Source organism: Nematolebias whitei, chromosome 18, assembly GCF_014905685.2.
Source record: "Nematolebias whitei isolate Nwh7 chromosome 18, NemWhi1, whole genome shotgun sequence".
In the NCBI taxonomy this organism is placed as follows: domain Eukaryota; kingdom Metazoa; phylum Chordata; class Actinopteri; order Cyprinodontiformes; family Rivulidae; genus Nematolebias; species Nematolebias whitei.
This window is the reverse complement of record NC_056515.1, coordinates 23416496-23441768: the sequence shown is the minus strand read 5'-3', so window position 1 is coordinate 23441768 and position 25273 is coordinate 23416496. Positions and strand designations below refer to the sequence as shown.

Below are 25273 nucleotides of genomic sequence, written 5' to 3'. Positions count from 1 at the left end.
TGGGTCTCCTCCTGGTGGGACGTGTCTGGAACACCTCACCAGGGAGGCGTCCAGGAGTAATCCTAACCATAGATGAGGGTGGGAACGTAGATCAACCAGTAAAGTGAGAGCTTCGCCTTTTGACTCAGCTCTCTCTTCACCATGACAGACCGGTACAGCACCCGCTTCACTGCAGACACCGCACCTATCCGCCTATCGATCTCTCGCTCCATTTATCCTTGACAAATAATAAACAAAAAAAAACTTGCTTACAACATGAAATATTTACACAAAGACCCCTCCACCCCCACCCCCCGAAACACACGAATACATTCAGGTGCGATACGATGAAAGGGAGAGGGGAAGCTATTTGATAGTAAACCAGAATCCTGGTTTTGAGTTGCAGCCTCACTCAACTGTGTCAGTAGGACTTGAGCAAAAGGTCACACACTCCCATTAGTGTGTGTGTGTGTGTGTGTGTGTGTGTGTGTGTGTGTGTGTGCATATATGAGGCCTTCAATGAGTTCCTTTGACAGAGTCACATTTCAAAGTCACAGTGCTTTGGAATAATGGAAATAATGACTCTTCAGATTGGTAAGGTTGGTAATTAGTAGCTGTGTGTAGTTTCAGGTTGCACAAGAGAACAGCTCTGAAGAAGGAAATATTCAGAGCTGCATGCTCCATGAACAGTTTGCTGTGGAATAACTGTGAATCATTGTGAATGTGTGCGCACCTTTGCAACTCCTCTTTTCTGGAGTGTAAAGAATTCTGCAGCAGTGAGTTTTCCTGGCTGCAGTGCTCCAGTCTCTCCTGCAGTCGGACGTTTTCCTGTTTCAGAGCTTCACACTCCTTCCTGCTCTGCTCCAGTTTGGCCGTCCGCCTGGCCAGAGTCTCCCGGAGCTTCTCATTCTCTTTCTGCTTGTCTGAAGGGAATAAAGTTGTAAAGTAAATGTTTACATACCACTGAAACATGTGTTATTTTACGATAAAATAGTGAAAACTTAAACATATAATTGGTTGTAAACATTTTGCTCATTATCAAGAACAAGGTTATGGCTTTTGAATCTACAAGGCAGTAGTTTGATAGGTCCTTGAAGGATTGGTGGGGAGGACAAGGGTGAAGGGGGGAACATACATTTAGGGGCCATAAATGTTTGCAGTTCTAGTCAAATGTGTTACCTCGAGATCCTACGCTGAGCTGTTCCTTTAGGGTTTGATTTTGTTCCCAGAGATATCGCACCTCGTTAACCAGCTGGCCCTGCTCGTCATTGCCGTGAATAAAAATGTTTGTGGCTGCTAAATTAAAAACAGCACAGACATGTTTGTCAGTCAACAGTCAAGGGCATGACTACAGTGGATGAGAGAAAACAGAATTCATATGCACAGAGTTTAAAAATAGAATAAAACGGTTGTGTTAAATGCAGACCTGGGTCTTTCTCCACCTCAGCCAGCCTCCTCTCCAACTGTTCCCTCAGGCAGTCGTTGGTGCGAATGCTTTCTTCGAGACGTTGTCGTAAAGCTCTGATTTCCTGCAAATGTTCTGCCAGCAGGTCTAATAGAAACGTGCACAAAGGCCAAATGAAATGCACAATCAAACACTATCACAATACAAATCAACCTATTAATGACATGTAATTACCTGAATTCATCATGTGAGGCTGTTCTCCAGCTGTCTGTGGGGAGCTGATGTCTCCGTCTTGTTTCTGTGCTCCTGTTTGAGGCCCTGAGACCTCCTGGTCATGGCCCTGCTCCTGCTCCTGGTGGTGAGAACTGGCCTGGGCCATAATTGAGCGATGCAGTTCTAGTTCACTGCGTAGGGTGGCGTTGAGCTCCTCCCTGCTTCTAAGCTGCTCCTGCAGGAGTCCGTTCTCCCTCTGAAGGTCTTGCAGTCTGCTGGCATTGTTGATGTGGTCAGACACAACTTTTTCCTGAGCTCCTCCTACAGGAGGGTCAGCTGCTCCTATCCTGTAAGTGTAGTTCTGCTGGCCTGAGCAGGAACAAGAAGACAATTAATTAAATTTGACTAATTAACTTAAACTGATCGTATTTTTATTAAGTCTGAACATCTTTTATTTAGTAAACTTTTAATGAATGAAAGAGCCATTTTGTCATTAACTACTACTCAGAATCACTCAATCCACAGAACCCCAAATTAAAAATAGATAATGTTCATTTTTTGATTGGAACTGAAAATGTTTAACCACTGAAACGTTCAAAAGCAACAGGTACGTTTTGAGTCCACATCCAGGCATTAGACAAGCTTTATACAACTCTTATACCCTTTGCTGTACCTTTCCACAGGGAAATACAATTTGAGGGGCAGAACAGGATAGGCACCACTGAATAATGCAACTTTAAGTGGAGGTGCATCGAAACTGGACACCTGCTTCGTCCTTGGCTGGGTTGATTGTCCTGCATGACGCTCCAGTGCTACAGCTGAGTGTAAAATAAGTGCTGTTATAGGCACCAACTAGAGTGGCTGTGACAAAAGCTTTGATAAAGCAAACTGAGTTCATCTAGACTCCCACTAATAATTTAACTTTGTTCTCAGACACACAAATAATTCCAAGATTAGGAATATATTTAATAATAACTGCATCGTTAATCTCTGTGTCCCTGTGATGGACTTGCGACCTGTCCAGGGTCCCCTGCCTCTCGCACAGTGACTGCTGGACATGAGCACCAGTGACCCCCGTGACTTGAAAAGGAAGAAGCAGGTAAAGATAATGGATGGATGGATGAATGGATCTTACTGTGTGCTCGACTGCCACCTTGTGTGGAGGGGCTGCTGTGACAGGACGAAGACATGTCTGAGTGGAACAGATCAGAGTGAGAGCTGTGGTGGCTGCTGGGACTTCTGCTTCTGATCTGACTCTGCAGGCTCTGGATGAGTCTGTTCTTCTCCTGCAGCTCTTTAGCCAACCTAAGAGGAGAAGAAATGAGACACTTGAATACCAGTGTGTTAAGATCCTCAACCACAACATGCCAAACTCATCATCTTGACAGAAGAGTAAAAGCACCATCCATAAAGAAAAAAAAAAAAGAAACTCAAAAGACATGAGAAGTCAAGAAAAACTATTTCTAAAAGAAGCGTTTTCAGATGACTTTGGTGGAAACCTACAGCTGGAAGTTTAGAGCACAGCAAACGTCACGCTGTCTGTCGGGGTCAAACCCACTCACAGGTCCAGCTGCTCCCTGGTGCTTTCAGCCAGGTGGAGGTTTTGCTGGACGAGGAGGCTGATGTGCTGATGTTGCAGCTCTCTCTCACCCTCCAACTCCAGACGCAGGAAATCTATCTCCTGCTGGATTCTAGACAGGCTATCAGGAGGGTCGTTCATGTTCTCCTCATTGGAGAGAACTGAGTGAGATGCCTGCTGAAGCTCGCTGAGACTGTTGCCAACAGTAATAATGTGTTAATGTTTATCACACTGATCAACTCTGAAATGACATTGTATGAAGTACTCAAACTGAAACTTCTAATTTGAGTATTTCTAAATGCAAACAATATAAATCTTTTTATTTATTTTTATTCTGAGCATCAGTTAGCTTGACCCTTCTCATATTAGTCTTCAAACCGTTAACAACTTTTGTATGTGCATCAGTACTATACTTAAAAGTGCAGAGGCAGAAAAACGGAGCTGAAGTTGATCACAGCTGATACACATATGAAGTAGGAATCAAAGAAATAACAGAGCTGAGTCAGAGTTTACGTGTCAACTGGGAGGTGATGTGTGCAGCTCACTGTTCAAACCAACAACCCTGCTTTCACTAGGCCTGTCACGATAATAAATTTTGCTGGGCAATTAATTGTCTCAGAAATTATTGTGATAAATGATAATATTGTTTGAAATTTGACAATAATTACTAATTATTGTCAAATTTAAGAAGAAATGTTGGTTGATTTTTGTGTGTAGTATCTTTTGTTGACCACCGGATGGCATTATAAGACTGTTTGAACCGAAAGATAGATAGTGAGGGAGCGAGCAGCGTGTCTCTTTAAGAAAAATGGGAGGGAGGCCACTTGACGTGACATGAGCTGTCTCTCGGGTTCTCAAAATGGTCTGCTCAGTGAGCTATTTAGCATAGCATTTTTCACAAAAAGTTTTTAATTAAAAAAAAAAAATCAGTAAACGAGTTCTCAGCTACTTTTTGCAGAGAAAAATAACTTTTTAGACAAAGGCACGGGTTTCAACCGTGAATTTTGGAGCTTCAACAAGACAACAAGACAGAGGTTTATTCCCTGAGGTCGACCTGTTATCTTAGACCGTAGCTTAGCTTCTCAACTTAGCTGCTTTCAAAAACGTGATTTTGTACGGTTAAAATTGATTTTAAAGAGAAAGGGAGGGGTCAGTGAAGAGCACCGGAGTTGAGCTTTTTGTCATCCAGTGTCTTCAGTAGAAAGAGAGAGACACGAAGAACCGATAAAGCCGATAAACGAAAATGAGGTTGAAAATGTTCAATTATGAGATTAATTGATTGGTTTATTGCGACAGGCCTAGTTTTCATTCAGCTTTTGCACTGAACCGCTTCCATTTAGCATGTGAAAATAAGTCTGGAACCACTGACCAGATTAATTGCTTCACCACAAATCCTACATGATTCTCCAGACAGACTGCCTTGCACACACTGAGTGCTAATTGTTAAAAAAAATCTTCAGTTTCTGATTTGATAGTAAACTAGTGTAGTTTTAACAAGAGTACCGCATACGGCCCATTATATGCACATCAACAAACTAATAAACAGCAATACATAAATCTATAGCAATGGCCCACACAAGAAATACCTTATATATTATTTGACCTTGATTTGAGACTTGGACCTTGAAGCTGGGGTGATGAAAAGATTACACGACACAGTGTGTAGTAGTGGTACAAAATCAAAAAAGCTGACAGATGAAACTAGGTCAACAGCAGTACGTCATTACAAAAACAACCACACAAACAGCTTAGATAAGGCAAGAAGCTCACAGGAAAACTTTTTTTTATGAGACCAACATCAATACTATCATCTAGCATCACCTGAATGGTAACACAAATAGTTTAAAACAGAGCATAGAAACACTAATATTTGACATTAACTTTAAAAACAGAAATTACTAGAGCTCAACACATCAGAGTGATAAAAGCTCATCATATTACGATTTTCTTCAATCATTTTTCAAGTATTACAAAAAACTAAATGCTCATGCCATGCACAATATTCACATCACTGAAGTAATAATGTGATATTTAGGTAACATGTTACCTGTTAGGTAACATGTTAGGTAACAGTTATTAATGGCTGGTTAACTTAGCATTAAGAGGGGGAACAAGGGCACGGAGGAAATAAAATGTGTTTACTCAACCCAAAGTCAAACATTATATTAGGCTTTGTTGGTGTTTAGACCTGCAACAAATCTGCCAGATTTGTGCACATAAGCAACAAAATCAGACCCAAATAATCGAATAAACCATCAAATAAAAGTAAAGTGAAACATCTCTCTTTTCTGAACAAAAAGTAATTCTAGATACAGTTAGCAAGGTGCAGATTTGTGAAGAATAACATTGTGTTGGAACTACTGCTTTAAGTGTAAAGGCATTTATATTGAAATCACTAAACAGTTCCTAAATATGAAGGTGAAGTGTTCTAAACATTTTAGGTATTTGCATTTCTAAGCAAAAACATGCAAAAAATCCCCCAAAAAACAGAGAAATAAATAAAAAGTGTGAAAGAATTTGATGTACCTGTGAGACAGTTCAAGAGCTGCTGAATCCTCATTTTCCACGTGAGACTCTTAAACAGGACAAAAAAACCAACATGTCATCAACTTGTTTGTACAGTTACAAATGACTGCTCTTTGGTGCTCGTATTTTAGAAGGGTCGAAGTGGTACAGCTTCAAGTTATTTTAGCACAACACAACTATCACCTCAGCCAAAGCTTCTTTTTTTTAATTCAATGCTCATGTCCAAAAATGTGCTAAATACTAACTCAAAGTATGAAGATAAACATGTTATTAATGGTGATGCATTAAAAATATTGGCTTTTTGAAGAATACTGTAAAAAATAAATAACTGTGTAAAACCTCTGTCCAGTCGTCCCTCCAGCTTGTCTAGAAGGCTCAGACTCTTGTCCAACTTTTCTTTGATAACCTCCCCCATGAAATCGTCAACTTCGCTGGCATGCAGCAGATCTTTGAAGGCCTTGTTCAGCTCCTCCAACTGCCTACGCTGCAGATCTCCCAGCCTGCGGCTCTCCTTGATCTGCTGCCTCAGCTGAGACAGCTCCTTGGCTTGTGACTGCACCAAAGAATCCAGCCTGTGGAGAAGAGAACATTCAATAAACTTGACGGCAACTGTTAGATTTAATTGTTCAAAAATGTGTGCGGCTTTAACTGAGAGCAAAAACTACTTAATTTTGACAGTACACAGAAAAGAATGTTGACCTGGCAGGTGATGTGGAGTCGCTGCGTGTTTGCTGTAGTTCATTCGTGTTTTGGTTCTGTGTCTTCTCCTTCTCCAGGTCCAAATTCAGACGAGTAGCTCTGTCTTTCACTGGCTGGTTTTCTGCTTCATTTGTCTTTCGTAGTTGCCCACTCTTCTCTTGGTTTACTTTTTGTGTGTTGTCCTGTTCCCTGATGCTGAGGAGATCCGATGTGTTGGCAGCCACGTCACTGGTGAGGGAGTTCCTCCGCAGGAGACTTTGCATTTGAAGGATGAGTTTTGTCTGGTTTTCAAGCTGGACCTTCAGCTCTCTGACTTGTGCTTGAAGCTGAAGAGGGTCCTCTGAAACACCAAACTCATCATACACCTGCAGGCCTTTCAGACTGACCTAAACACACAAGGTGGTTATTAAAACAAAATGATCATATTATTTAATAGAGTAATACTGATGTTCAAAAAATGAGTACCGTATTTGCAGAAGACTTGTTCAAGCTAAACGTTTTCAAATGAATAGCCAGCTCAGATTAGAACATGTGACTTTTATGATTTTATAAACATGCTCACAAATAACACATGCACTGAAAGAGACAAGGTTAGGACTGATTAATAAATTATTATTCAGTAAATAACCAATAATAAGCCTACCTTAGCTGAGCTGAGAGCTGGGGAACTAGGGTACGGAGTGCTGGAGGTTGATTCCAAGTGTTCCGTGGAAGAGAAGTTGGCTTGTTCATGTTTGAACAGTGGAGGCAGACTGAACGGACTGCAGCTGTGATTCACACCCACCTCTAGATCTGGCAACACAGGAAGACAAAGACTTTAGACTAAGAAATAAATCCATCACAAAAAATAAGGATACTGCCATGCGCAGAAACAAATCATCTGACAGAGTAGGACTCATAAGACAAGAAACAAAAGTGATAGGTTAATAAGTGCTCAAAAGACATCCCAAAACTTAGAAACATGCAATTATTTATTAATGCAAATTCCATTTGGGTGCATAGGGCAAAAGAAATCTCAGATGAAAACCAGAAAAAAAGTGCATGTATTATGAGACCCAATTGAAAACACCCTAGTTCCCTCCTCATGCACACATAAGAGTGAAAGGATCTGTCCACATGTGAGATTAGTGTCCACTCAGCAGACAGACATGCAGTCTGCCTGTAGGCTGTCTACCTGTGATACTGTTCTCTTCCCTATCGTTCTCACTCTTGCCACTGGTTTCGTAACCCAGGTCCTGCAAATCCACCTGCACGCTTTTGTCACCCTGCTCAGGAGCTGGCATTGAAAGCAATACATTTGACGTTAGAAATAAATTATTTAAAGCATACTAAATAGTATAACTCTGCTTTATATATTTCTTATTTTATTTCGGATGAACAGTTTAAATTTTAATATGCACACATTAGCAGTATCACAACGAAATTAAAAATGTCATCTGCTGCAAACAAAAGCAAGCGTTCTCTAACCTTTTGGTGCAGTTTCAGGAGAGGGCGTCTTGGTAAGAGCAGTGGCCAGTTTCTCCTCCAGGGTTTTACACGTTTTCTTTTTTTCCCTCAGAGCTTTATGTAAAGTCTCCAGTTGGAGCTTAACATTTGGTGGTAATCCCTTGGCATCCTGTACCATCCTGTGGCCCTCACTCAGTTTTGTGTGGGCCTTCTCCTCCTGCAGAGCAGTCTGCAGATCAGATATCCTCTGAGAGTAATCACTGAACATCTTGACGAGGAGGCAGAGGTCTTCATGGAGCTTCAGCCCTTCTGTTTTGTTTGAAGCAGAGGAGAAACTTGCTTTAGATTTGGTTTTTGGGTGAGTAGGTTCAACCAGCTGCCTTCGCTCCAGCAGGACTCGCTGAAGATTGTCCAAATTTGTTTGCAGGTCAGGGCTGATTTCCACTGGTTTGTCAAGTGTCAACGAGCCTACATTATCACAGTGAGCTGCTAAAGAGGACACAGTAGACTCTGCTGCACTGAAGCAGTTCATTAAAAAGCTTAACTCCTGATTTAAAGTAGCATTATCAAAACCTCCTGTTGTACCAGGGTGTTCCTCAGCCGCTTCTTCTTCAATCGACTCTTCTGTTGCTGCTCTCTGCCGTGAGATGGTGTCATTTAGAGGAACACTGTTACTGATGTGGCCCAATTGTGCAGCAGAATTTGCAGCCCTCAGCTGTTCCTGAAGCTCTGCATTGAACCTACTCTGTTCCAAAAGAGCCTTTTGCAAAGAGTCCGCATGTCGCTGCAGTTCATGCAGAGATTCCTCAGAATAGCTAAAGATATTTCTTGGGCTATCTGTGTCTGAAGATGCATTTACCTGATGTAAAGCACTCTCTATTTGTAAGCAAAGATCTCTAGCTTCTGGGTTTAAACTTTGGCTGTGAGAGGAGGTGATGGCTTTCTCCGCCATGTTCAGAAGCTCAATAAGATGGTTGTTAAGCTCCTCCTTCTCTTGTAGGGCTTTCTGCAACTCCATGCATCTATTGTGGAGGTCAGCAACAGAATCCACAGCACCTAAACCTGCATGTGAACCCAGTCCCCCCTGGTTATCCAAACTGCAGGCCGTCAGGTAAGCGATGGTGGACTGTGCAGCCTGTAAAGCCTTTGTATACTGGAAATTCAGACTCTCCTTTTCCTGAAGCTGAGCATGGAGCTCTTCTAAATCAGTAAGCTGCTTGCTCATCTTGTTGATAAGGACCTCCTTTTCCTGACACTCCTGGTGGAGAAGTTCAAGCTGAGTAAGAAGAGCTGACTCGCCCTGGGAGTGATTGTCTAATATTCTAGCTTCAGATCCCTTGTCAGACCCTGCTGGACTGCAGATAGTTTGAGCACATCTCAAAGTGGAGGAAGGCGGTGTGCGGAGTTCTTGTGCAGAATCAGAGTCAGTATGCAATTCCTGATCAGAACCAAAGACGTTATCCAAATTAAGATGCTGATGTGTCTCAGTTTGCATCTGGTCGTAGCTCACAGACTGCCTGCTGATGCTTCCCTCCATTTTATGCCTGACTGGCACGGGGAGGCGAGATTTGACAGCAGTCTACAATTGAAACAAACAAATGAATAAACATGCAAAACAGCAATGTAAAATTGAAAAATATTGTCTTCATAGGTTTTACACCAGTATAAACCTACCCTGTGTCTTGTGACAAGCTGCTTTGCCCTCTTGCTATGTGTCTGATGTTGAGGTTTTGGACTATCCATCTCCTCTGCAGTGCTGACAGAATTCTTTCCATTTGACTTTTCTGCTCTTTCCTTCAACAGTTTGCTGTCCTTAAAATTGTGATTAGGTTCAGCTTGCAGAGTTTCCAAACTCTTTCTCAGTTCAGCCTGTCCATCGCTGCTGTTCCCTGAAATATCTACGCTCTCTTTTTCTTTACACTCCGTAGATTTCTGTTCCTTAAGGACACCCTGCAGCTTTGCATTTTCAGATCGAAGACGTAGCAGCTCCTCTCTGTAATAAGTAAAATTTCACAAAAGTTTAAGAAGCTTGCTGTTAAAATTGAAACTATGAAGTAGGTTCTGAACTTCGCTGAAGAATAAAACCCACCTCAAATCCACGACTGAGGTGGAGCCACAATCCGTCAGCAGAGATTTAAGCGTCGGTACATCCGTGTTCCTCTCTGTGTTTTCTCTGGTGTCCATGAGGCTTGTGTCAGAGTGAGCATGCTCTCTACTCTGGCAATACCAACTGTCCTTGCCGTCATTAGGCAACAGTTTTGCAGCTGTCATCTAAAAATAAAAGTTTAAATTATCATAAGGCATGCACAAAAGAAGATAACTTACAATTCTATTTAAATAACATTGTTTATTAAGATTTTCAGATAGTACTTTAGGTATTAAACCAATAAAAAACAAACATTTTATACCTCTTCTGTGTCCATGTTTGTTTGGCTCTCCTTATCCTGATCAGGAAGACGTACCCTGTTACTGTGAGCCAGTGGTTGCATCTCATGCGTCTTCTCAAGCTGTTAGAGTAATGGGATGGAAGGCGAGTATGACACACATGGCTCGGTAAAAGAAAACTTAAAGAGGGAACAGAATCCATAAAACACTGCACAGCAACAGCAGAATGGCATGATGTGTCTAATGTAGCATGGCGAAGAGAGACCGATTTATGGGACACAGAGATAAGAAAAACAGGGACTGATTAGGAAAAAGAAGGATGGAGAAAGAGGACTGTTTCTTGTATAAATGCAGAGAAACGAGACAAGTAGTTCTACCACTAGCTAAAAGAGCAGCGTTAAGATGTAGGTCAAAAGGGTAAAAAGGAGCTAATCAAGGTGGATGTTAGATAATGACTCATGATTAAAGTAATTTTAACAATAGTCTGTCAACAGTTTTGTAAAAGACTGACATCACAACTTCACATTTAACTTGGTCCATTTGCAGCTGTCCTTTGAGGCTTCTAACCTGTTTGCATTGGCTTCTGCTAGTCAGATCTTTGCCCTCCTGTTCACAAGCATCACGCTCTGACTTCTCCACTTGTGACAGCCTGCTCTGTAGCTCACTGTTTGAACTTTGGAGTCCGTCCACACAATCCTGCAGATCCAACACCTACAAAACAAATGGCTGTCATTCGTTAGCACGTTAATCAAACCTTTCTTAAATTTTGCACATTGTGCATGTAATTAGCAACTTCAGGGAAAAATAAGGTACAAGTCAGAGATAAACTATTGCTCTTTGAAACAGGTGCAATTATTTTAATAAGCGTTCACCTTCTGTTTGAGCTCCTGAACAGAAAGTTGAGACAAGCTATCATCTGCGCCTTCACCCACACAGATACTCATGTAGGAAGTCTGATCTCCAATGAAACTCAAGGTGTCACCTGAAAAACAAAACACAAAATAAAGATGCACACAGTAAACACAACTCTGCCAATATTTGAAAATAATTGTAATCAGAAATCTGCATGGTAAGCTTTGTTACTCTTACCACTGTCATTGGCTCCACCAACACCACCTCCTCGGTTCTGAATTGCTCCCAAGCGAGCCTGCAGGGATGCATTCCAGCGCTGAGCATCCTCAAGCTGATGTCTCACGCTCTCCAGCTCTTTAGGATCAATCAGGTCCGTTCCTGTACATGTACAGTATGCACAGTATTACCAACCCACAGCTCTTCTGTACCATCTCGCCTTGTAAATTTGTTTTCATCATCATCAGTGATGCACATTACTCATTAAAGTTAAACAATACCAGTAGACAGAGTTAGACACTAGGCACTGAAACTTTTCAGGCAACATACAATGCTAGACTGAGGAACAGCTTCTACCATGAAGATGTTCATAAATCCCTAATCAGGATTATTAAAAAAAAATCACTGTAATGCCAATTGATTGTTGATATATGCTGCTGATTATCCTTGCTGCCGATTTATTTCATGCTGCTGTGTTCATTCATACTCATCTGCTCACACAGACTCATGTCCGTGCTGCTGTTGTTTGGCGTATTGTTTATAGTGTATTCTTAGTTTAGCATATTTCTTAGCTCATATCTTAGATCTTATTACTGTTTTTCTTTTACAATTTATACTTTTGTTGGATGTAACTGGGGCAGCACGGTGGCGCAACTGGTAGAGCTGCTGCCTCTCAGTGAGCAGGTCCTTGGTTCAAACCCCGGTCCAGGGGCCTTTCTGGGTGGAGTTTGCATGTTCTCTCCGTGCATGCGTGGGTTTTCTCCGGGTGCTCCGGTTTCCTCCCACAGACCAAAAACATGCATGTTAGGCTGATTGGTAACTCTAAATTGTCCCTAGGTGTGAATGAGAGAGTGAATGGTTGTTTGTCTCGTTTGTCTCTATCTCCCTGTGATGGACTTTCGACCCGTCCAGGGTGTACCCCACCCCTCGCACAGTGATTGCTGGACATGGGCACCAGCAACCCCCGTGACCCAAAATGGAATAAGCGGGTAAAGATAATGGATGGATGGATGGATGTAACTGGGACACTGTATACACAATTTCATTCCACATGTATCACACGTGATGCGAATGACAAAGACCATTGACCTAATTTTATAGGAAATGACTTGTGTTTAGAAAATAACATGATAAACCCAAAATAAATTACATTTCATAACCTTTTATTATAATTCTGTGGAAAAGCTAAATTTTGAAAAGTGAAACATTGATCAGATTCAGCCTCATTTGGCATTCATGCAAGACTATTCTTAAAGTTTATATGCATGTTTGATTGAGAATGGTATCAGAAAATATGCACCAATGTTTATAAATATACATGAAATATGTACAATACTAAAATATAATAATATAACCAAAGGTTGAAACGTGTATATTTTATCAGAGCTAAATAAACCCATTCACTTGACTTACAGGCAGAAGGATCTTGAGTGGGCACGTTACTTACAGATGACCTATTTAAACACCTGACGCTCTGTAGAAAGCGATGTGGGAGGAGCTTGAACTTAAAGTGCATGCTGGCGTGGGCATACTCATGCATGTAAACAGACCCTAGAGTTCTGTCGTTCAGGCAACAACCTCAATGATAAGCAACACATTTATTCTAAAGGCTGAAGTCATAATGCATCCGAAAGAGTAATGGTGCTACCGGGTAAATATTACCGTAGTCACAATACTTTCTGGATTAGGATTTATTTGAGAAATAATAATCTTAAATTGAATGTACATTATCATCTAGTTCCATCAGAAAACAGTATCAAAACCTTACATTATTTTATTGTAGTTGTAATATAATAGCGTTATGTCACTAAATTTGAAATGATGTGACAGATGGGAGGAAGGGTTATGTAAGTAAACAGACAGCTATTAGAGAGAGGTCATGCCTTGGAAAATGTTTTAAATGAATGGTCCAAAAACAAGCAGACAGCATGATGACAGTGAGAGACAGACAGGCTAACAGTAGTCTTTATTTATTATTTAATAGAAAGACAAACAGTGCAGATGATGTTGATGGTAAAACATACATTTACTTAGTAACAGTGAAATGACTTGCAACTCTGATACAAACAAAAACATGCAGATGAGAAAGTAGTGAAGTAAAGAACAGTGGATAGACGGGCAACATAAAAAGTGAAGCTGACAGGTGTGCACAAAATGTGAAAAGACCATTAGGGACATCAGCAAGATGTAATATTTCAGTACAAATAGTGAAAAAATACAGGAGATGAGAGATGTCATGTAGCTAAGGACATGTAAACTGACAACATTTGTTCATTCTTCACTTTTTAATATCTTTAGTTATCATGCTCATCTACAACCCAGTGTGTTTGCACTGCACCTTCTCTGAGTTTGGCCCTGTGTATCTCTTTCTCCAAGTCATCCCTCAGCTCCTCATTAGTTTTGATGCTGTCTTCTAGCTGCTGCCTGAGAAGCTGCACTGCTGTCAGTTCCAGCTGCAGAGCATGAAGACGCTGAGCACTGCAAAACATACAAGTGTCAGAGTAGAGAGTGACTCCTACAACCTAAAGTAGGCCACACACGTCAACAAATAGTAGATATCAGATTATTAATAGCTTTATGCTGATCAGCCCTTCTTGTTGCACCCCTACCTGTCCTGCTCCTTCACAGTCCTAACCAAGCTGGAGTAGAGCTGTTGTTCCGCTCTAAGGGCTCTGTTTAGAGCATCATGCTCTTGGTGTAAGACTACAAAGCTGGGCAAAGTCTACAGGGTAAACAAAGTTTGCATTAAAGGCTGTGCACTGAATATAAAATGTTGTTTATGTGTTGGAAGGTAAGCAAAGCTTTACTTCTTGCTGGCTGTCTCCTCCTATCATTGTTCTCTCTCTCTGAGGGAGTTCAGGTAGGGACCTCTCCATATCGGAGCCAATCACACAATCCTGGGTGTTAGCTCGGCTGTGACCCCCCTGACCGAGACGCTGGTGGAGGACCTGCTCAAAGTAAAAATTAACTGTTATCTCAGCTAAAAACAAGTCTACAAAATTTAAATGTCATCTAGAGAAAATCTCTTTAACCATGACTATTATAAGCTTCAGTAAATGATTGAAGTTTGATCCTGAATAGACAGAACCTTACATTGATAATTTCCTCCTTGGTCTTCAAAGTGGCAGTCAAGGAATCGATGTTAGCAGCCTGACCTTCAATGCGACCCTCAAGCTCAGACAGCAATGACTGGAGGTCAGCCAGAGAAATCTGGAATTAAAAAATGCACAGGAATACAGGTTATAACACTTTTAGTAATACAATGTCAATACTGATGTAAGAAACTAATTGCACTCACTAACCTTGAGTTCATTTTCCCTCTTCAGAGCTTCGTTGAGCGCTTTAGTTTTCTGTGCCAACTCCTCCTTTAGGACAACTGTTTTCTTGGAAAGTGGGTAGTTCTCCTGCTTATCCTCACTACTTCTCCTGGACAGCTCAGCTTGAATCGATTAGAAATGGAATCAAATGTTAGAGCAACACGAACTTAAAATCTCCAGTGTGAGGATTTAAAGATCTCAAGATCTTACCTTCCCTTTCATCCAGCTTTACTTGCATGATCTGGATGGTTTGCCTAAGCTCCAATACATGATCCTGTTCCGTCTTCCGACTGATCTCTGATAGGAACTGGTCTCTCTCCTGACCACGCTGCAAAAGCTTCTGCAGAGTTTCAAAATTCACAAATAAGAATCCTCCAAAATGGACAACATTTTAAGATAGCTTAGAAGTACTTTGAGCACATAATGAAGGTAAACACGTTTTATTCTTGTTTACAATTTAATGCCTCATTGCTAATATTTTAAGTGAAGCACTGTTTAAAGAGCAAAATGAGTCCAGATGATCTTACGTCAATGAGGCTGTCTTTGTCTGCAAGCAGAGCTTTGAGTTCTGAAGCCTCTAAATAACTCTTTTGGACTGTTGAGGAGATTTGCTTCTCAGCATTAGCAAGCTCCTGTTGCTTCTCAGCCAGCTGCTTCTTCAGTTCCTGAATCTCTTGAGCACGCTCAGACAGCATGCGGTTAAAATGCTCAGCAGACTCCTTAGATGACAAAACAGGAGCTCAAAGTAATGATTTGAGAGATAGTTGCCCTCACTCTGCACATGTTTAAGATTTTTGCATCAATGTCAGTATAAAATATATTCTTAGCTATATGTTTAACTTATTTTGCTGTTTTACACAATTTTATTTTTTTCTGTTTGCAAAACTATTTCATTATTTATCAATTACGTTTCTTAAAAATAAAGTTTCTATAGAGATCAGTAAAAGCTCTGTGAGAATTTTGTATGTAAAAACTAACCTTGACAAGTTGATCCTTACTGCTAATTGTAGCCAGCAGCCCCTCCACAGCACTCTCATTGTCAGATACTAGTCTTTCTCTGGCTTTCACAGCCTCAGCCAACATAGCCTCTGTGACCTTTAACCTCTGGCCCATTTGCTCAGTGAGGTCCTGTGCATGTGTCTGTGACTGGTTCAGCGTAGATTCAGACATTTCCTAAATAAGAATGATATATTTAGAGAAATATGTACAGAAGGTGCACCTAAGAAAACAGTAGATGTAATCAAATGTTGACCACAAGCACAATGACGTGAAATAGAAATTTGCAAACTAACTTCCATATCTTTTGTCTTGCCCTCCAATAAGAGCTGCAGCTGGTTGATGATAGTGTCTTTTTCTCTCAGAGATCTGTTTAAATTGTCTTCTACATCTTGCTTGGCTCTCTGGAGGTTCTTTAAAGTGTTTGCAAGATGCTCCAGCTCCACATCTTTCTCCTTGATTAAACTGTCAAAACTCTAGGGGGGAAAACAAACTGAATAACCTCAAAATAAAACAACTATTGACTTGATTTTAACTTCTTTTTTTTTTAGACTTTTTAAAAATCAGATAAGATCAAAGTTGCTTACATTAATGGTTTCCTCATTATGAGTGAGTAAATTATTGAGTCTATCTAAATCTCTTTCCTTTTCTCTTAGCAACAGCTGCAGATGGTGAATCTCGTTGTCTTTCTCCTCAATGGCAGCAAATTTCTCATCTAGTGCTTGCTGCGATAAAACAAGAAGAAAAATGCTTGAATCAAATCATAGTCAGCATGATGACAGATGTGCAAATAAACAAACAAAACATAGATTTTCCACCTCCAAAGCATTCTCTTTTTCTTTCAGCCTTTGCCGCAGCTTGGTAAGCATGCTGTCATTACTGCCAGGACTTCTGTTTTGCTCCAAGTCTCTGATCATACTTATGTACTCCTGATAAACACGGAATGAAAATGTCCAAAAATTATGCAAAAGTAAATAATACAAGGAATTCATGTCTAAAATAAAATGTAAATAAATAAACGTGATTTCATCTTTGGATCAAAAATCCATCTTTATGTGTCATATCACCTGTAGCTGCTGCTCTTTATCAGACAGGGTGGTGGTGAGTCTCTGGACGGTGGCTTCATGTGTCTGCAGTTTTCTTTTTGTCTGGTCCAGCAACTCCTGGTACTGCTGCTCAAGAGCACTCTCCCGTTCCTTCATCTCACCACTCAGCTTCTTCAACTGATTGTTAAGATCCTTGAAAAAAATATACAGACAACAGATGAGATAGTTTACAATACATTCAGAAAAACAACATTAAGCTATGTTACATTTAGGGCTTTGTCTCCTTTCTTCTTCTGTTGCTGCAGGTCTTCCAGTTCCACATCGAGCTGGTCCTTTGTCTGCTGCAAGTCAGCCAGCTCCTGCTCTTTCCTGTCCAGGGCACGCTGAAGTTTTTGGGCTTCAAGAACCTTGACATGGTGTTCTCCCTGAAGTTGAGCCAACTCTGTTTGTTTTTCCATCAACAGGCTTTGGTGCTGTTCAGCTCCCTGAAAAAAAAAAAAAAAAAATTGTTCATAATTTAATGTTCTCAAGTTACATTTTATTAGCAGCGTATTTAACGTATGTGCAGGCACACAGAAAAATGACACAAACATTCAGTAAGCATGTAATGTTGAATTAGGCATTGATGCTCTGTATGGTTTATTTTGGAACTACTGGTGCTCATGACTTGCCTGATATCTCTGTAATTGGGCTTTATGTGCTGCCTCTCTAGCCTTAGTCAAAGCATCATCTCTGTCCTCAATCTGCTGACAAAGTTCCTCAATCTGTAACACACAAACAAAATCACTTTTAGAACAATGGATGACACAGAATACTGACAATAAATTAACATGTGTTGCGTATATCATTCTAAAGTACAGTTTGTTCAAAAATGCATTTTTTTCTTACCTCTTTTTCCTTTTTCCCAAGGACCTGAGTAAGACCCTGGATTGTTTTATCTCGCTTCAAAGCATTTTTCTTCTCAGAGTCTAGTTCATTCTCCTGCTCCTCCAACTTCATTGACAGGCTCTGTTGAAATTGGGCAGTATGATATTTCATACAACATACTTTTTCAATTGAACTAAAAACTATTTAAAAGAATAGTATGTGTACTTATGTACCTTGTTCTGATTCTGGGAATCCTCCAGTGTTTTTGTCAGATTTTCATTGGTGCTTTTTACCTGGTTGAGTTCTTCAGTCAGCACTTTATTGATGGACTCCAATCTTATAACGTGACCCTTATTAGTGGTTCAAAAAAAACACAAAAAAAGGGGGGGGGGGGGAATCAGTGACATTAAGTGCATTAAGAAACAAAGGATTTGTCTGTCACATATTTTAATGAAAAGTACAGAGATCTACCCACATAGTACAGACATTAACTACCTTTTCTCTGACAGGAGTGAATTCATCATTAAACTCCTCTGTCAGGTCATGCAGAGACTTCCATTCTGCCTCTTTATGTCTGAATTTGGCTTTGGTAACGACACAGCCAGCATTTAACCTCTTCAGTACAGGGATACGACTGCCTGCGGGGGCAGACAATTGTTGCCTGGAGATGCAACGCAGGATCTGGATTACATCAGAGATTACAGGTGGCTGACTTGAGGAGCTGCGGAGCAGTGCTTTTGCCTGAACTTTTCCTCTTGGAACATTGGTGAGTCCATATCCCGTAGCAAACACCTTGGACTCTACCAGTTTTTGTTTGTGTGGAGCGTCAAGAGGGATGTCTAAAGAAAAGTCTCGATTCAGTGACTGCAGGGATGTGGAGTGAGCTTTAAATCTTTGTCTAGATAGCGTGCCCTTACGTTGGACAAGGTCAAGGTACACGCTCTGTGAACAGTGACGCGTGCCTGCAAGTCCAATATTCTGCATAAAGCTATCAAACCCTGCTCTTGAGCCTGGTCTGCTGCTACGAAGACCTGAGCGTGCAGGTAATCCTCCTTTACTGACAATTACATCCAGGCTCATACACCTCCTCATGCGGTTTGCCCCCTCACCACTCTCTCGTTCCATAGACTGTTGACCTTCATGAGCCGGCAGACATGCAGCTTCATCATCAGGACTGCCTGCCCCAGAGGACCTGAGCAGAGCCTTGGAGTTGGTGCTCCACTTGCCCCTACTCCCTGCATTGTTTTTGCTGTAGACATGGCGTATGCACTGGATCAAGTGTTCTTTCTCTGCCTGCAGTTTCTGGATCTGACCGCTGTGCTCATCCTGCAGCTTGCCGATATTAATGTCACACTGAATGACCTTCTCCAACTGGAACACGCATTTCCCACAAAGGAACTCTCCATGACCATCACGAATCACCTCCCGGCCCAGCACGTGGGACAGGATGACTTGTAACTTCCTCCTCCCTGATGAGCTAAAGATCCAGCGACACTGACTTCCCACCAGACGAACACCACAAACACGACACGGGTCCTTCATGAAGCCTTGGATCTTTGACATTCACCCACTTCGGTTGAGTGTAAAAAAAATTCTCACTGACTCCAAGCCATCATCCTGCCAGTTATAGAAAAGCCATCTCTCATCTTCTGCCTGCACTAACAAGCAAAGCATAGAAGAGAACGACTGAGTGCAAAGCATAAGCCCTAAGCCTCAATAATCCCTGTCTCCGCCTCTATTCCACTCTCCCCTACATTTTCAATCAGATCAAATCCTTGTGACCGTTACAGTCATCTATGTTGTGGCTGATGGCAGACCATCACAAAAAAACCTCCCAGCTTTCACGACAAGTTAGAAATGTCTGCCTCTTGGAGGCGATGAAGATACATATACGTTTATTCCTACAACGTTCATTAAAATGGAAAAAAAAATAAACACTTTGAGATTACAAGAGCTGTTTTCTAGCAAACACTGGTTTCCCATTTTTCATTACCCTTAAATCTTGAAGGAAAAAAATATTGCTGAGAATCTCTGATATTTTATTGTCCATTTATTTTTAATTTTTCTAAATCCTCAATCAGTTTTTACACATCCATATTTCACAAACACAAGGTAACACATATATATATTTTTATTTTTAAGTTTAAAAAGAACGAGGTCCTAAAACAGCAGACGAACTTTCTCCAGACAACATGGTAATCCAGTCTTAATACCTTGACGTGAGGCCAGATGCCAAAGTCTAATGAGGAACTATGGACGACAGCCAACTGACATCTTTCCATTCTTAAACTCCAACAAATTATCTACAACACCAAATGTTACTAACTTACATACTACTTTGATTACCACCGTAACACTAAACTGCATTTTCTTTAATCAACGTGCATATCTTAACTAACAATCAAAAAGATAAATTTATGATATATCCAAAAACAGACATTGTATAGCATATTTTAAAATAAATAAAAACATTAAGTGATTACTCATTGTTTTTCTCCCCAGATTTGTTTCTGAAGCAATGCAGACTTCTCTAAACTCCCATCTTTCTCCAAGTGGTAAAGTGATGCAATCGAAAAATGTTGTAATACAAAGAATTTACTAAAACAAAAAAGATTAGCCTACTCCCTTAATGTTGAAAACAGAACAATTTAAAAAGACACAAAAAGGACAAAGACCACTGAAACATAAGAAAAAGTTTCCTGCATGTATGTACATATTTGTAAAAAAAAATTATAATAAATCTTTGTTAGAAATTTGCTTTTAAGTCCCTTATCAAAAAAGGTGCCAAAACTAAAATTATTCTAGTTTAAAATTGGAGGGGGAGTGGGGGATGCTAAACATGAAATTAAATATTCAATGAGCATCCAACAACAGTTCAGATCGGGGAAATAACCAAACATCACCAACCTCCTGGTCTGGCTGTGTTTTCTCCTTCTCTTTATGCAGCGCCTCCTTTAGAGCCTGAAGGATGGAGAAACAGGGTTCACTCTGAATGTCTTTCATTTGTACAATACACAAACCAGCACTACAGTTACTGCATTTTTAGTTCAGATGTGTATAGAAAGCTCATTACAAAATCCCACCTTAAGCTCCTGATCTTGTTCTGCGATAAGATCCGACAGCTGTTTAGCTGTTGGTGCATCTGTCTCTTGGTCTGTGTTGCCCTTCTGAAGGATCAAAGCTTCTTGGTTCTTTAAATTAACCTTGAGCTGCTCAATTATACTAGTATGGGGGAAAAAAAATCAAAATAGTCCTGCTTATTTTATACAGAGAATAAAAGTTTTTATACATTTGTAATATTGCGTTTTCCTTACTTGTCTTTCTCCCGCAGAGTCTGCTGCAGGTCTTGGATCGTTTTGGGAACAGCAGGTGTAAAGGCACCTGATGAATCGAGAACCTGGAGCTGCTTCTCCATGTTTATACTCCTAAGCTTCTCCTGTTCAGCAATGGCTGCCATGCTCTCGACCTCCTCCTCTGCTGTTCGCAAACACTAAAACCAAAAATCAACAAATTAAACTACCAAATAAATTGATACATTCATACCCAGGATTTTTTTTGTACTGCAAATTTACTTTGATGATTATGATTACTAGCAAAAAAGAAAAACAAATGTTAGTGAACTAGCAGACTTTACAAATACTTTTGGTTAATTTACTAATTTCAAACTGAAACACATCATAGTATTATTACAGCCATTGCGCATTTAAGAAAATGAGAGGGAACTTTTAATGTTATTTTAAAAAGGATAACATTTCTACTTTATTTTCAGTCTGCCAAAATGAATTTTGACTTGCCTGTTCCAGGTCAGCTATCCTTTTAGTGAATGCATCTCTTAATGCATCCATCTCCCTCTGTGCTTGCTCTCTCACACGATGGGGTTCTCCTGATTCTCGACCCGCCAAACTCTCTAAAGCTTTACTGCAAGAAAACAAACATCCATAGAAGACATTTTGTTAGTGTGCACTTATGTTCTCAATCACAGGCAACCCAATAATCTGACATTTTACATTGTAAAAACCACTGAAAAAGGAAAATATGTGATTTCAACAAACCAAACAAAACAATATATATACATACGATGCTGATACAAGAAGCTCTTGTTTCTCTGCCAGCTCTCGCTTCATAGATTCCAGCTCCACCTTCAGCTCAATGTTCTAAAAAAAAAACATTACTTTAAAAAAAACAAAATCATATGGAGAGTTCACAAAAAATATAACAAAACACATTTGCTGAAGTTGCAGTTTCATTGTTTGATATAGCTAAAATAATAACTTTAAAAATTTGTTTGGAAGTTCACACACAAAATATAATGATGATGATATTAATGATAATTAATTACTGATATAGGATTAATGATATATGATGCTTAAAATGTATTCTTAAATTAAATACATCAACAAACAAAAACTTCTCAAAGAGACCAACAATGCTAAAAAAAAGTTTAAAGTCCATCATCTTCTTTGTCAACAAATTGTCATCAGTTTTATCCATTTAACATAATCTCATTTATAAAAATGAGTTCCAACTGGATATTTTAATGTACTTACTTTTCAATAAGATAAAAAAAACAAAACGAAGTATAACCGCAATGAAAAAAAGATGTTGAGATATAATATAAACCCATTTATGTTTAATTTCCAAACTAATTTTAAGACAGTACAAAATGTTGTTTTGAATTTACTTCACGTCACTGATGGTGCAACACACATGCACTGTTGTTATAAATAGTACAATAAATACAACACCGTTTTGAAAATGTCTTCAGTGGAGTCGTCACATTTCTGTTGCATGCGCTCCTCCATGAAGTAAATCCGGAGCTTCAAGTTAAAGTTTTCTTTCTTCAGAGCAGTGATTTGCTGTTGACAAACATAACACAAACTGTTTTAATATACAAGAAACAATGAATTTTTGTTAAATACATATGATATTCAATTTATTTAAGGAAGCAAGGTTCAGAAAAGAATAAAGGTAGAAAAATAAACTGACAAACTTAATTTATGGAGAAAAGCCATAGGACGTAGAAAAGGGCATTGTGCAAGATTATTTTTAAAAGGAAGGGAGGCTTGTGTGTGTGTGTGTAGTAGACTGTGCATCATTGTGCTGGAGGCTCAGAGCTGCATACATCTGGTAATGGGGGTTGGGTTCACAAGTAAGGGGGGGTGGGGTGAAGAAGTCTGGACCCCTCTGTAAACCTCTCACGTAGCCAGCCAAACAGTACAAGCTAAATATCTGAGCGTGCATTCCAATCAAATGCTGAAATATAGACTTTAGCTCACCTCAATCCTCCTTCTCTTCCTCCTACACACAAACTTCATCACTGAATGTCCATAAATGGTATGTCTTGGTTTTAAGCAGACAGTGGATCAAGTTTATGCCCTGTGCTTTTTAGTGGGGTAAAGTGATGATCCCAAACCTCACGCCAAAAACGCTTAGCAAAAAGTAATAATTAACTTTAAATATAGTAATTAGTTAGCTTATAATTAAAATAAAACATACAGCTTCTACAAAGCACTCACGTTCTCATAGTCCTTCATGGTCAGAGCTTTGATGGGCGACATCTTATCAGGGAAGGTTGGAGCTGTAAAATAAAAACAGAGATACATTTTTGCATCTTATAAAACCACAATTTCAGCAGAGAATTATTAGCACAGAATCCATTTTGTTCATAGGTATAACTCTTGTTTTCTTTCACGTTTACCCTCATCCTGATCATTTTAAAAAGAGAAAGGAGTAATGTTTTTGGTGCCCAGAGTGAAACAGCTTCTGGAAAGCTGCCCCGTTTAGACCAAGTGACGCAGTTCAAAACTGATCATGTAACAGCATGATCAACAACAAATTTCACAACACATCAGTCTTGACCCACGGTTTGCTCCTGGTTGATAGGAAGCACCTCATTATACATCTTTCTTACAGTCTTATTTGCTTTTTTGTTTACATATATTTTTTTAATTCAGTAGCTGTTGGATTTTCTTATCTTTCCTTCAGAATATGTAAAAGCTTTTAGTTTAAACATAAATCTAAACCTATAAATAGTATTTTCATTAGTTATTTATTCCATAATGCATAGATGTTTCTATTATGACTGGCCCCATTTTCCATGTATCTGCAATCTGAACTTGATTTAGTTTACACTATAGAAGTGCTCAAGAGAGCGGCACAGTGGCTCAGTTGGTAGAGCTGTTGCCTCTCAGCGAGAAGGTTGCCGGATCGAATCCTGACAGGGGGCATTTCTGGGTGGAGTTTGCATGTTCTCTCTGTGCATGTGTGGGTTTTCTCCACGTACTCTGGTTTCCTCCCACAGAACAAAAACATGCATGTTAGTCTGATTAGCAACTCTAAATTGTCTATAGGTATGAATGAGAGAGTGAATGGTTGTTTGTCTCTATGTGTCCGTGTGATGGACTTGCAACCTGTCCAGGGTGTACCCTGCTTCTCGCACAGTGACTACTGGATATGGGCACCAGTGACCCCCGCGACCCGAAAAGGAAGAAGCAGGTATAGATAATGGATGGAAGTACACAAGATGATACATTTTTACAAACTTCTCTCATCGAGATTGTGGGTGGTCCAACAAGTTATTCCATAACATTTATTGATAAAACACAAGATGCTGGCCTAGATAAGTAGAATGGTTCTTTAGCCACTTGCACGTAACCGTCTTAAGACCAGTATATATTGTTGACAAACAAGTGTCTAACTAATAAATAGAAATGGGCTGTATTTATTAATATCAGGAACTAAGTCCCTCATTATAACTTTGGAGACAAAATGGTTGCAGGGAACAAAAAATTACCAGCAGCATTAATTAATGCACATGAGATTTACACACCTGAGCAAAAAAAAAAAAAAAGAACAAAGGGAGATTTTTTTAAAGCCTTACAGTACCTGTCATGCTGTCTGTAGAATTCTCTCCAGCGTTTATGGAGTCTGGCAGTCTGCAGCTGGGGACAAATATATTTGTTAGTTATGCCACATTCACCCGTGTGTGGCATTTTAAGCATTATGTGAAATCATCATTGTGACCTCTTCAAAAAACAAAGCAAATGTTTGAAAATAAATAAGCAATAATAATAAAAATGAAATAAATCAAAAGATTCAAATTAAGCTCTGCGCAGACAGAGAATATTGTGGCTTTTGATAAACACGAATGCATGCTGTCTGTGCATTACTCACACTGGCCGGTTCCACTGAGCCCTGAGGACGCTCCAAAAATAGCTTAAGAATGACTCTGCTTCATCTACATCTACTCTGGCATAGCCTCCTGTGTATGTGTCTGTGTGATATATTTCTCCATTTGTGGGGATCATTGAACTGGGATTTAAGTAGTTCTACAATTTGATGTGGGGACAAAACTATTGACACCCCACAGATTCAAAGGTTAAAGGAGTTGGGATGATTACGGCTAAATAAATGCTTGATATTAATAGAAGAAATTTTGAAGACAAAAAACAATGTTTTGTGCTGATCTGTGTGTGACAACATGCTGGTAGTAGTCTAGCTCTCATGTTCAACGTGGAAGAGATGAAGAATTAAAAAAAAAAAAAAAAAAAAAAGGCTGGAAGGAACCTTCACAGCTAGACAAACAGAGTACTGTGGCTCTGGATCAGCTAAGCATCACAAGTGATGAAACAGTACCCGTTTCATCAAGTACAATGCACAAAGAAACAGCCTTACACATCTGGATCACATAATCACTTCTTTAAAAAAGTAGCTTTTTTACAAAAAGGAAAAAGTGAATATATATATA

At 39.8% G+C, this 25273-nt stretch overlaps 1 protein-coding gene across 1 annotated transcript in view; it reads right to left on the bottom strand.

The window, feature by feature from the left end:
* cdk5rap2 (CDK5 regulatory subunit associated protein 2) overlaps window positions 1-25273 on the bottom strand; it is a 117065-nt gene that overhangs the window by 3552 nt on the left and 88240 nt on the right. The window contains exons 2-42 of the mRNA XM_037691749.1: window positions 24412-24467; window positions 23043-23104; window positions 22272-22382; window positions 21604-21680; window positions 21321-21444; window positions 20841-21016; window positions 20610-20748; window positions 20425-20487; window positions 17760-17876; window positions 17548-17667; window positions 17331-17423; window positions 16926-17144; window positions 16681-16851; window positions 16432-16542; window positions 16201-16338; window positions 15910-16089; window positions 15596-15790; window positions 15145-15336; window positions 14828-14957; window positions 14603-14739; window positions 14394-14510; window positions 14108-14248; window positions 13910-14022; window positions 13639-13778; window positions 11322-11462; window positions 11105-11214; window positions 10800-10943; window positions 10256-10354; window positions 9937-10118; window positions 9522-9840; window positions 7869-9426; window positions 7576-7677; window positions 7045-7193; window positions 6402-6787; window positions 6042-6274; window positions 5703-5751; window positions 2733-2902; window positions 1619-1966; window positions 1406-1531; window positions 1159-1275; window positions 514-902 (exon numbers count right to left, since the gene is read on the bottom strand). Coding sequence (XP_037547677.1) covers window positions 514-902; window positions 1159-1275; window positions 1406-1531; window positions 1619-1966; window positions 2733-2902; window positions 5703-5751; window positions 6042-6274; window positions 6402-6787; window positions 7045-7193; window positions 7576-7677; window positions 7869-9426; window positions 9522-9840; window positions 9937-10118; window positions 10256-10354; window positions 10800-10943; window positions 11105-11214; window positions 11322-11462; window positions 13639-13778; window positions 13910-14022; window positions 14108-14248; window positions 14394-14510; window positions 14603-14739; window positions 14828-14957; window positions 15145-15336; window positions 15596-15790; window positions 15910-16089; window positions 16201-16338; window positions 16432-16542; window positions 16681-16851; window positions 16926-17144; window positions 17331-17423; window positions 17548-17667; window positions 17760-17876; window positions 20425-20487; window positions 20610-20748; window positions 20841-21016; window positions 21321-21444; window positions 21604-21680; window positions 22272-22382; window positions 23043-23104; window positions 24412-24467 — 7744 coding nt within the window. The remainder of the gene's footprint in view (window positions 1-513; window positions 903-1158; window positions 1276-1405; window positions 1532-1618; window positions 1967-2732; window positions 2903-5702; window positions 5752-6041; window positions 6275-6401; window positions 6788-7044; window positions 7194-7575; window positions 7678-7868; window positions 9427-9521; window positions 9841-9936; window positions 10119-10255; window positions 10355-10799; window positions 10944-11104; window positions 11215-11321; window positions 11463-13638; window positions 13779-13909; window positions 14023-14107; window positions 14249-14393; window positions 14511-14602; window positions 14740-14827; window positions 14958-15144; window positions 15337-15595; window positions 15791-15909; window positions 16090-16200; window positions 16339-16431; window positions 16543-16680; window positions 16852-16925; window positions 17145-17330; window positions 17424-17547; window positions 17668-17759; window positions 17877-20424; window positions 20488-20609; window positions 20749-20840; window positions 21017-21320; window positions 21445-21603; window positions 21681-22271; window positions 22383-23042; window positions 23105-24411; window positions 24468-25273) is intronic.